Source organism: Falco peregrinus, chromosome 6 (genome assembly GCF_023634155.1).
Source record: "Falco peregrinus isolate bFalPer1 chromosome 6, bFalPer1.pri, whole genome shotgun sequence".
NCBI lineage: Eukaryota > Metazoa > Chordata > Aves > Falconiformes > Falconidae > Falco > Falco peregrinus.
The window spans coordinates 3,464,896-3,476,965 of NC_073726.1; the positions used below are offsets into that span (position 1 = coordinate 3,464,896).

The 12,070-nt window shown below is 43.8% G+C and overlaps 1 protein-coding gene across 3 annotated transcripts in view; it reads right to left on the minus strand.

Annotated features, from left to right (window-relative positions):
• Window positions 1-2,831, minus strand: part of CERK (ceramide kinase) — a 39,514-nt gene extending 36,683 nt beyond the window's left edge. Inside the window, exons 1-2 of one of the 3 annotated variants that reach the window (XM_055808794.1) lie at window positions 2,542-2,672; window positions 1,145-1,276 (exon numbers count right to left, since the gene is read on the minus strand). In XM_055808794.1, coding sequence (XP_055664769.1) covers window positions 1,145-1,160 — 16 coding nt within the window. In that variant the 5' untranslated portion in view covers window positions 1,161-1,276; window positions 2,542-2,672. Of the gene's footprint in view, window positions 1-1,144; window positions 1,277-2,541 lie in introns of all 3 variants that reach the window. The other 2 variants (XM_055808793.1, XM_055808792.1) reach the window with 2 other exon arrangements.
• Between the last annotated feature and the right edge of the window lie 9,239 nt (window positions 2,832-12,070).

A 12,070-nucleotide genomic window follows, 5' to 3' on the forward strand; every position in this document is an offset into this window, starting at 1 on the left:
GTGTTAAAAAGAGCAGGTACATAACTTATTGTATTGCTCTCTACATAAATTATACCTATGCCTCCAGAATACTTAGACATTTCTTTTTCTTCTGCCACCCTCGCTTTTCTGTTCTGAGTCCACATCATATTTTTCAAAAACTTGTAAATAGCTATACTACAGGACAGAAGCCACACTCAGTAACCAGACTTGCCTCCTGCGGAATCTCTGAGTACTGCTTTAGAAACTGCCTCAAAAAGAGTCTACTTTATCCATCCTGCCCTCCTTGCATCATTCCCAGCATTCTGACATCCACTTTGGAACAATCTTCGATGGTCAGGTTCACACCCAGTTTGGCCTACCAGGAGTAAGGCAAAAAAATTTACAACTTAAAAAGTTATAAAAAATTTACAACAACTTACAACTGTAAGCAGTTGGAAACTTTGGAGTGTTAGTAAGAGATCTAGCGTGATTTTGCGTCACTTGCACGGTCTAAAAGAAGCCATCACAGAGTAGAATGGCGGCGTTCCCATTGAACTTGCTCTGTCCTACAGATCAGTCAACTATTAATTTTGCAAAAGCATTTTTAGAAGGATTTTACCCAATTCAACAAAATTCTCTCTAAAGCAGGAGCTAGTTTACCTACTGAGAGCAACTGTACCAAAAGGTTTTGAAAGTTTATAATTTAAGATCCACATTTCTCTAGATTAATTTTATTTCATTTTTAAAAGCATGTAGCTTATTTTTCACAACAATATATTAAGCTTGGCAGAATTACAGAACTAATTGGTGTTCAAAGTCTTAAGCTCATTTAGCTCAAGATTTCTTGAGGTAAGTTCAGGAGTTTTCAAATACTTTTTTCAGCAGTAGTGCTGATAAAAACTAGATCGTATCAAATTGTATCCATACAATAGCAGGGGAAAGATAACAAACTATTTTTATGTTATCATGAATAATAAGCGATGTACTTAAACATGACCAGTTCTCAGTTATGTAAACTACAACATCAAATTCTTACAATTCTTGTTGAGTTGTCCTCCTTTTCCCCCTCACCTTTTTTCAAAAGGTCTTAGGCCAATAAGATAGTATGATAAAATTAGGAGAATATTTAAGGTACATGGTAAGAAGGGAAAAATTATTTAACTGTTTAAGTTTGGGAACTTGCCTGGGGCTGGAGACATCTATATTCAAACTTTCCTCAGCTAAACTTCCAGTCAACCTTTCTATTATTAGTTTGTTTCAGTTCCTCCAACCTCTAAAATGGGGATGACAGCAGTTCTCCACTCTACGGCAGCTGCTGTGAAAAGAAGGACATCACACATTTTCAGATGTTCGCGTATCGTGCTAATAGGGCTATATTAATAATGGGAATAATTACTATATAAAAAAACCAAGGCCAAAGACTGATAAAATACCACCTAAAGTGTAGTAGAAAGCTTGAGATACTGCATATACAGACTTTTTCTGAAGTTATCTTGAAATTTTGTCAGGTATTTTCACCAGTAACACCTCCCAGCTGCAGTTTTGTCGGTCAGCACTATTCTAACTGCACAAAAGGGGAACTATCAACAGCATTGTTACCCCACTACAAACTATTGGCTTATATTAAATATTTCCAAAACCGTAACTTGAAAAAGTTACATCTCCGTTGGAAATTTCCATGAAGCCATTTAGAAAGAGCTTTAAAAAAAAAACAAAACAAAAAACCCAATTTACTTGAAAAATAACAATCGCCTGAAACACTGCCTCAGTATGAAAGAGTTTTTTAGCCACAACTAGGTCATGTAACTAAAAAAAGTTGCTTTTAGAGTTCTGCAAGTCTCTCATGTCCTGCTCCCATTGTTTTAAATACGGGATTACAAAGTACGCGCTGCTCCCTGCTCACAGCGCCGAGAAGCAGCGGGGTCCGGCTGACGCCCCCGCCCTCCCGGCCGGCGCTCCCCCCTCGGTCACCGGCCCCGCTCCCGAGCGGACGCCGGAGCTGCCTTCCCCGTCCGACAGGGACCTTGCTGCGGGGGCACGCAGCATCTGCGGCTCACGGCGAGCAGCTTTCCGCTTCGTTTCGAAACGCGCAAGCCGATTAATCGCCCGAGCCCTTCAGCACGGCCGCCCGGCCGCCGGTGACAGTCCTGTCACGGCTGCATCTGCCCCGCTCCCGCACCGCCCGGCCCGGACCCGTCCTCTTTCACCGTCGGACTCTGAACCCCGGAGGCGGCTGCTGCTGCGGGCACCGGCTGCCGCCCACTGCCGCCCGCCCTTCGCAGGGCGAAAAGGCGCCCAAGTACAGGAAACACTCGGCGCCGAAGGCTGAGCGCACCCGGCGCGGCACGCCGCCGCCGTGGGACCCGGCTCCAGCAGGCAGGGCCGGTGCAGGCCGTCCCCGCCGGCGCCCGCGCCCGAAGCCGCCCTGGGCGCTGCCCCACGCCGCCGGGGACGTCGCGAACGCCCTTGCCCCGCCGCGGAGGGGAGGCAGCCCCTCAGGCGGCCCCGGCCCCCGCCAGGCCGCGGCAGGTGCGCTAACGGCCGCCCGCCCGCCACAGCCCGGCCCGCCGCTCCACTCACCGCCGCCGCGGCGGCGCGGCGGGCGGGGGTCCCGCCAGGCCAGCCACCCCCGCTCCGCGTCTAAGGTGACCTCCCAGGAGCGCTGCCCCAGCCCCAGCGTGGAAACCAGCCGGGGCCGCCGGCCTCCCGGGAGCTCCTCCATGGCCGCCGAGAGCGCGGGCCCGCCGCAGCCCGCTACCGCATGGCCTAGCGGGGCGGGCGGCCGCCGCGGGGGGAGCCCGGCAGCTAACGGCGCCCCTCGCCCGCCGCTAGCCGGCCTGTCCGCCGGCCGGGGCGGGCCGCGGCGTCAGCGCCTACGCCAGCGCCGCCGGGGCGGGGCCTGCGGGGACACGGCTCCCGGGCACGGCTCCCCGGCACGGCGGCGCGCACGGCGCCGGGTCGGCGGGGCGCTGGCGGCGCCGGGGCAGCGACCACCCTCGCCGGCCCCCGCGGGCGGGCTGCCCGGGGCGCTGGGGGGGCGGCGGACCCTCCGCACCCCGCCGCGCCGCCCGCTTTGTGTCCTCGCCCCGCCGCCGGGAGCCACGTGCGCGGCCGCTGCGGCGGGGGCTGGGCCGGCCCGAAGCCCCGGGAGCGGCCGGCGCGGGGGAAATAGCGAGGCCGCGGGCACGGCTCCCCGAAGAAAGCGGGGTTCGCACCCTAACGTGGTTGGGCTGTTTTCGTGTTTTTGTTTTTTTTTTGTGCGGGAGGCTCAAGCACCTACCGCAGTGACGGTGCACGAGTCCTTATCAAGGCAGTGCAAAGGCAATGAGTATATCTGCCACAAACGTCTGGTACCGCAAACCTCTCCATCTAACCTTGCCGCCTTTCCCATGAGAACATTTTGGGTCTCACTTAAAAGATACTTCACTATAATGAAACACTTAATTCTTTGCTGTCTTTCCTCCAGGGTGTGCCTGAACCTTACCACAATAACCGCCAGCATCCTACCCAAAATACAGGCCAGCGGCAGTGGCAGTTGCTCTGACCATACTCCAAGCCTCGTGGTGCTAAGTATTTCCTATAGAGTTTTGAGGAAAATGTCACTGCTCTGTTATGGGGGTGCAGCCCGGGGCCAGTTCGCTGCTTCATGAGGACCATCCAGAGACACTCCAGCTGGCTTTGCTCAGAGCCGCTGCAGGTCTAGAAAGCTTCTGCACATGAGCTCTGCTCTGAACCTTGTAATGTACTCACATTTCATTTTCTGAAAACAAATGAGCTAGGCACTGTCAACAAAGTTATGTATCCACGAATGCTTGTCACGGTCTATCTCAATTACTGCAACATCCTTTCCTCTGGCTTTGAGAGACATGCCATTGCCCCCCTTTATTGTTGAAAGTACCTAAATATGCCACACTTTCACAATTTCAAGGAACATTTTGTTTCTGTCGGTTGTTACATTTTTTCATCCTTCCCTCCACAAGCACCTGTAAAGTGTCTGAGGCTAAAGTTTGTTCGTTGCAAAAGTCTGCTGTGAACATTAGTCTGCCAAATCCACTGCTGAGCAGTCATTAGCATCTCACTGGTTCTTTGCATTTTGCCAGCTACATCATCTGTTATCATCCCTCTTGCACTTGGATGGTAAGATCCCTGGGCCAGGAACGTCCTTTCTGTTTCGGGTTGTACCATATCTAGCACATTTCATTTCCACTATCCATAACCACTTCAGCAAGCCAGAACAGCTGTGTGGAAACCACAGCCTAATGCTGTACTCAGAATGCAACAGAGACTTTTGCTGTTCACCTCCACAGACATGCTCCAGGAGCTAATGGATCGCTAATATAAAGCTGTAATTTTAAAAATATTACATAGGGGTACTTATTTATCATTTCTCCACTGGGCAAATTAGATCTAATCTTTTACAGCCCACAGTCACCTGAATCAATACTCTTATGCTGTGATCCGTGCTATCTGAAGAAGTAAAAATTCATTCTTTTTACCACTCTTGCCTATGATTTTTTCCTTTTATTCTTATTAATTTGACAACTCTTTTTGGCTTTGCTAAGTCTAAAGCCTTCAACTGTAAACCACATAAAAATAGTCTCTGGTTTGTTAGAAGCCTACAAAGATATACCAGCACCGCTAGTAGGAATGGCATTCCCCATCCACATTTCTTGTTTGTTTGGATAAGGAGAAGCCACTTATTTCTTCCTTGCACACCATTTTAGCATAACAGTGTTTTGGTCCAAGATTTGGGACCTCTATGCTACTATAGGAATGTCTTGCAGGAATTCTTGCCGATGCTGTTTGATCTGCTCCAGCACTCCCTGGCAGTCCCCTGAATACCAACATTTGCTTCTGACTCTGGAAAGTAAAGGTAAAATTTGAGCTGACACAGTATTTTTTTCCAATCAGTTTTAATACTTTATGATTTTCTTCCCTGACTCTAACAGGGAAAGAATTTCTAAAGGATGACTGACTTGGTAGACTGAAGCATACACATGTCAATTACTGTTTTACTGCTTATTACATAAGCCTTTAATTACCACTGAGGGGACAGAACTGCAGATGCAGTGACACCAGTAAACTGCAGGATTTATAGCCTAAAATCTTGGTGCTAAAGATGGTTGATCACAGGGCTCCACCCTGTAAAATAGCATGGTTTTAAAAGCACCTCACTTTGTTCACAGGTCCACAGAGGCCACAGGAAGGGTTGCAATTGCAGTTAACTTGGGAACAATAATATGTTGCATAATGAGTACAATTCACAATGTCAAATGGAAAGAATGCAGGAAGGTAACACAACTTACAAGGTTTCTCTCTATGACCCTTCTACTACCTATATAGCAAACAACATAACTCTTAAACCCAGCTTTCTCTCCTCAGTGTCTGATTTTATAATAGGTCATTCATCTCGAATGACAAGCCAAGTGGTGTGGTTGATACTCTTGAGGGAAGGGATGGCATCCAGGGGGACACTGACAGGCTTGAGAGGTAGGCCCGTGCAAACCTCATGACGCTAAACAAGGCCAAGTGCAAGGTCCTCGATGTGGATCAGGGCAATCACCAGTATCAGTACAGGCTGGGGGATGAATGAATTGAGAGCAGCCCTGAGGAGAAGGACTTGGGGGTACTGGTGGGTGAAAAGCTGGACATGACCCAGCAGTGTGCACTTGCAGCCCAGAAGACCAGCCGTGTCCTGGGCTGAATCAAAGGGATTGGACTAGGTGATCTTTAAAGGTTCCCTCCAACTCAAACCATTCTATAAGTCTATAATCTCTATAAAAAGTACTTCTAGCAACTTTGTGTTGTATTAAAGAGGATCGTTACATGATAATGTAGGCAATTAATTAAGAAACACTCCTAAGCAGGTACATCAACCTAAACAACAGGAGAAGTCAGGTATTCTTCCACGTGACCTGCATTACTAAAATACTTCTTTAAATTATTACAAACTTGAGCTATCTCTCTTCTATATCTTTTGGAGGTGTACTTCTTCATTAGGGCCCTGAAACTAATTTATTCCAGACTGAAAATCAAGTAGGCCCTTGTAGTACCTTGGCAGAAGTAGAAAGTACTGTGTCTCCAACCTTAACTGACAAAGTGAGTCTAAAGCGAAAAATTGTAAAATATCTTAATGAAACTGAAAGCTGGATAGTACCCACATAAGTGCACTGGTGACCAAAGAGAAAATATATTCCACCATATTTTTCCCACTCTACTCCATTCTGTGTTGGAGATTTAGAGGGAATCACAGATTTTTACCAAGAACTCTGGAAAACACAGCCAGTCACAGACATGTGATGGACCCTTTCAGCTGCTATGCCGTGCTCCCAGGGAGATGGCTCCAGGCTGAAGGACTCCTCTATATCCCAAGGAACATCTGCAATGGTACTTAGTCCCACTGAGGGAAGAGAAGGAAGGCCAAGATCAGTGAAGATGTTCCTAATATCATCCTTTGAACACATATTTGAAAGCCAGACGTGGTCTTGTCCAAGTGACAGCTAGTGCAGAACTGAAACTTTAATCTCATTGCTCAGGAATTTAAAACAGGAATCAAAATCAAGAAGAGGGTTTTACTCTTTTCTGCATGCTTTTTACTGCCCATAGATAACTAGGAAGTGTTTCTTTTCTTCCACAGTGAAAATGCGCCAAGAAAGTTTTTAGACAGCTGCTTGGGAATTATAAAAAATGTTTACCTCAGTACATCTCAGGCAAATTGAAATACTTACACATGAGTTAAATTCTGTTCTCAAGTACATACATGCAAGTCCCATTAGAACAGTGTAAATACACCCAAAGACCAAATCTGCCAATTGAAATACTTTTGGAAAGTGGAAACTAACTGACAAAGATAATAGAACAAAGGAAAATAATTCATTTCAAATATCAAAGTACTCACTAATGTTCTAATTCCTTTTCTACTTATCAGCAAACAAAGACTAAAGCATGAGTGGAATATTCTTGCTGCTGATGGAAAGAATGACATCACCTTCTCTAGAAAAATACCTGAGCTAATTTAAAGCACTTCTATGCTTTTATCATAAAAGTTTAAATTACAGTTATTATTGGAAATGATCTGGAAAAACGGAGTTTTAAAAGCTTGTCAGAAAGGATGATTGCAGCACTTTGTTCACTTGAGCCAAAAGGTAATTGAAAGTTATTCATATACTGGAGGATGCAGGAATGGATCCACAAGATACTTTGTTTTCTTGTGAAAGGAAATGTCGCATGCTGTTCCTGAACCACAAGAGTTTACAGACTCCTTCCTTTCTTCCAAAGTTTCAACCTATCTCCATATTCTCTGCATAACCTACCTATCACTATGAAAAATACTAAATATGATTTGTTTCAAGCTGCTATAGCTGTGGCTCCAACCCACAGATATACACAGAAGTATTGATAAGTATTTCTTTGTTTAGTTCCTTATTCATATTTTAATCATTAGCCTCACCCGGAGTCCCTGAGGAGCTGCGAGACCCCACTCTCATCCAACTACATCCTTTTAAGAAACAATGAAATTAAGTTTCCTGCCTGACAGAATGATAATGCTGTCTGGCAGTGTGCAACTTTGGTCTTAAGCTGAGAAACTGTTATTATTAGTTGAAAGGGACAGGAACTGTTGATCTTCCTTCTTATTTTAAGAGAACAGTATAGGAATCTGAGATTAGTTATCTTCTTGATGGCCTTGCACGGTACAGGGCGTGTAAGGGGGTGTATAAGAAATGTTTGGTCTGGTGAGAATGCTTGAATAGGTAAAGTAGATCTTTCCCTGCAGTGCTTGTAAGCAAGCATAACTGAAGAGGCAGAACTCAGGTCTGAGGCCACCTAAGTAACCTGAAGGTGCACAAGTCCATGGGACCTGATGAGATGCATTCGCAGGTCCTGAACAAACTGGTGGATGAAGTGGATAAGCCACTTCATCATATATGAGAAGTCGTGGCAGTCTGGTGAAGTTCCCACTGTAAAAAGAGAAATATAACCCCCATTTTACAAAGGGAAATAAGGAAGTCCTGGAGAACTCGGTCAGTCTCACCTCTGTGCCCAGCAAGAGCATGGAACACATTCTTCTGGAAGCTATGCTAAGGCACATGGAAAATACGGAGGTCACGGGTGACAGTCAACATGGCTTCACCAAGGGAAAATCATGCCTGACAAATCTGGTGGCCTTCTACAATGGTGTTACAGTGTTGGTAGATGAGGGTAGAGCAATTGATGTCATCTGCTTGGGCTTGTGCATAGCATATGACATTGTCCCTCCAACATGCTTGTCTCTGAACTGGTGAGACATGGATTTGATGGACGGACCACTCAGTGGATAAGGAATTGGCTGGATGGTCACACTCAAAGAGTTGCAGGCAATGGTTCAATGTCTAAGAGGAGACCAGTGACAAGTGTCATTCCTCAGGGGTTGGTTCTGGAATTGGTGATATTTATCATTTTTGTTGGCAACACGGACAGTGGCATTGAGTGCACCCTCAGTAAGTTTACCAAGGACACCAAGCTGTGTGGTGTGACTGACATGCTGGAGGGAAGGGATGGCATCCAGGGGAACACTGACAGGCTTGAAAGGTAGGCCCGTGCAAACCTCACAAAGTTCAACAAGGCCAAGTGCAAGGTCCTCGATGTGGATCAGGGCAATCACCAGTATCAGTAGAGGCTGGGGGATGAATGAACTGAGAGCAGCCCTGAGGAGAAGGACCTGGGGTTACTGGTGGATGAAAAGCTGGACATGACCCAGCAGTGCGCCCTTGCAGCCCAGAAAGCCAGCCATATCCTGGGCTGAATCAAAAGAAGCATAACCAGCAGGTCGAGGGAGGGCTTGTAAGAAAGATGGGGACAGACTCCTTAGTAAGGACTGTTGCAATGGGGACATGGGTTATGGTTTTAAACTAAAAGACAGTAGATTTAGATTGGGCATAAGGAATAAAGTTTTAACAGTGAGGGTGGTGAGACACTGGAACAAGTTGACCAGAGAAGTTGCGGATGCCCCATCCCTGGAAGTGTTCAAGGCCAGGAAGGATGAGGCTTTGAGCAACCTCATCTAGTGAAAGATGTTCCTGCCCATGGCAGCGGTAGTGGACTAGATAATCTTTAAAGGTCCCTTCCAACCCAAACCATTTTATGCTTCTATGATTCTATGAAATAATGCTGGAGTGTGTCCAAAGAAGGGCAACAAAACTGGTGAAGGGTCTAGAGCACAAGTCTTAAGAGAAATGGCTGAGGGAACTAGGGATGTTTAATTTGGAGAAAAGGAGGCTCAGAGGGGATCTTATCACTCTCTACAGATGCCTGAAAGGAGGTTGTAGGCAGGCGGGGGTAGGTCTTCTCCCAGATAACAAGTGATAGGAAAAAAGAAAATGGCCTTAACTTGTGATTATCAAAAGTTTATATTGGTATTAGGAAAAGTTTCTTCACTGAAAGGGTGGTCAAGCATTGGAACAAGCTGCCCGGGGATGTGGTGAAAACACCATCCCTGGAAGTGTTTAAAAACCACGTAGATGTGGTGCTTAGGGACATGGTTTAGTGATGGACTTGGCAGTGCTGGGTTAACAGTTGGACTTGATGATTTTAAATGTCTTTTCCAACCTAAATGTTTCTATGATTCTATTATTCTATGAACACCCGAAAGTTTCCCTCTTTTGTCTACTCAACTATATTAGTTGTTCTAGTATAAGTGTATTTTTGTCTGCAAGCTGTGCTTTGCTGATAGTTCCAGTCCTTCAAAACTGCAGAAAAATTGCTTTTTCAGGCCCATGCAGCCCTTGCCTGAAGCATGCCCAGGTGCTTTTTTACAAAACCATGCATATGGACCAGTTCTTAAGAAGAGCTCTAGCAAGCAGTAACTCTGGTTAGGTAGACAATTTTTTATAGTTCAGGTATCAAACTATTATCAAATTATATATCATGTTCAGTAGTAACCTCCATCATACATACTAACTCTTACACTTACTGAGTATAAGAACAGTAAGATTTTTTGACGGTTTTCAGCTCTGCTTGGAGGGGTTTTTAAACAATTACAGGGCACATGTGTGCCACCGGCATGACACTGTTGACATATTTCAAGTGTAGGCTCCAATCCATGCAATAAAAGAGCTTCAGGATGAAAGAATTGTTAACATAAATATTCCTACCATCACCAAAGATATATTTATTCTCATAACCCATTTTTAGACCTCGAAGTTGAATCATTTTAACTGGAACTTTTATTCCCAGAGTGCTTCTCTAAATCCTCTCTTTCCTCAGGCAATATCAGGGCTCTTCTAACTTATACCAGGGAGTGTGGCCTTCATAAACTAAAGAATAAATTAACATTATTTTTCCATTTAAGATGGAGAGACATATTTTTATGCTACTTTTAGAAGAATATGCTGCAAAACTGCTAGTGAACACTGCAGGTAAAAGAATAGGAAAGCACAGTGGGGAAAAAAATCACAGATTATGGAGGCAGAAAACAGTCCCTTCCTTTCCAAAGAAAATGTAAACTAAATTGGAAACAAGTATCTCTAAACCAGAAGAGGAAAATCTGGAGAGTATACTTATAAATGTTAAACTAATCAACTAATGAAATAATTTGAAAATAAACCAATCTTAGTATAGAAATCATTACACTGAAAAATTTGGTTTACTTTCTTCAGTTCTGGATATCCTTATTAACAACACAGAAAGTAAATAAAAATACAAATAATCAGATTATCAACATGAGCAAATAAGCATATATGAGAATCACAGCCCCATTACTTATCATGACACTCCAGACCAACTATTACCTAAGATGTGCTTAGCTGGACTAATTAACCTAGCTCATAAAAACAGATAAAGTACCTAATACCTAGACAACCATGGAAGCATCTCTGTAAGTACTGCCTGTGGTCTTTATCATCTAAAATATATTAAAATAGAAATTATCTGAACAGCAATGTTATCCAAGAAACTCAAATCACTTATTCATTTCCAAGAACCAGTGGACATATTTGTAGCCTCCCAATGTTAGCAACTTGAAAAACCATAAACAACACAGAAATCAATGTATATGTGAAGAATCTACATTCTTTAAAAAAGTTTTTGACTCTGTATAGCTGCCAGTATTAAAACTCTAGCTGATACACACTGAATCAGACAAACATAAACTTAATTTATATTCCTATTTTAAATGATTTTCCACTATTTTTTTCTTATCACTGAGGAAATGACACTGAACTGTTATTTCTGACTAAAAAGGTAATTATGCCTATGGTCACAAGTACATTGAGTTCACCCAGAAGCTAGTGAAATGCCTAATGACAAAAAAGTCCTCCTGTTCCCTTCTTGATATTTGGAAGGTTCTTCAACACTTTAATCAATTTTTGTCCTTGGGAACTTATCACCTGTCAAATGTACCCTGAAACACAAACATTCCACCAGGCTTCTTGGAAGACATCTACTTTTGACCTGATATCCACAAGCTCATGCTTTTTTCAGTACCTCTACAAGACTACGAATAATTGCAGTTAAAGATGTATCTTGAGGTCCATCTTCTTATAAGAGCAAGAGATGTTATAAGACATAGCCACCATTTACAAGATAGCAGAGTTACTATATGAGGAAGGAGGATCCTCGGAAGGGCAAAGACATTTGGCTAAACTAAAAAAAAATCGACACATTAAACTCTTTCTTGTGAATACTGCCATTTTGAAGACAAGTGGCAAGATCATGGGTTTGACTTTCCTGAAAGTCCATGTCAAAAAAATTAATGGTTTATACTCAAGATTTATAGTTTCATATTTTCATTCAAACTGTCCCCCCATTTCAGTTTCAGCAGAAGATGGCAGTCGTACACAATATCAGAATTATATTAATTCACAAAATACAAGAGTATATGAAATTAAAAAAAAATATATAGGTTTTCTCAATCTTATTTGCCTTTGGACAAAATATATATATAGGTTTTCTCAGTCATATTTGTCTTTGGACACTGTCTCATCAGTCTTGTTATTGATTCATTATATATAATCGGAAAGTTCACAGATGCACAAATTTATGTTTTAATAACATCTACCATTGCAAAGACAAAGACACTGTTTGTGAAGTCTTTTGAAATTGCATTTGTGGATTTAAGGTAGAATAAGGAAGA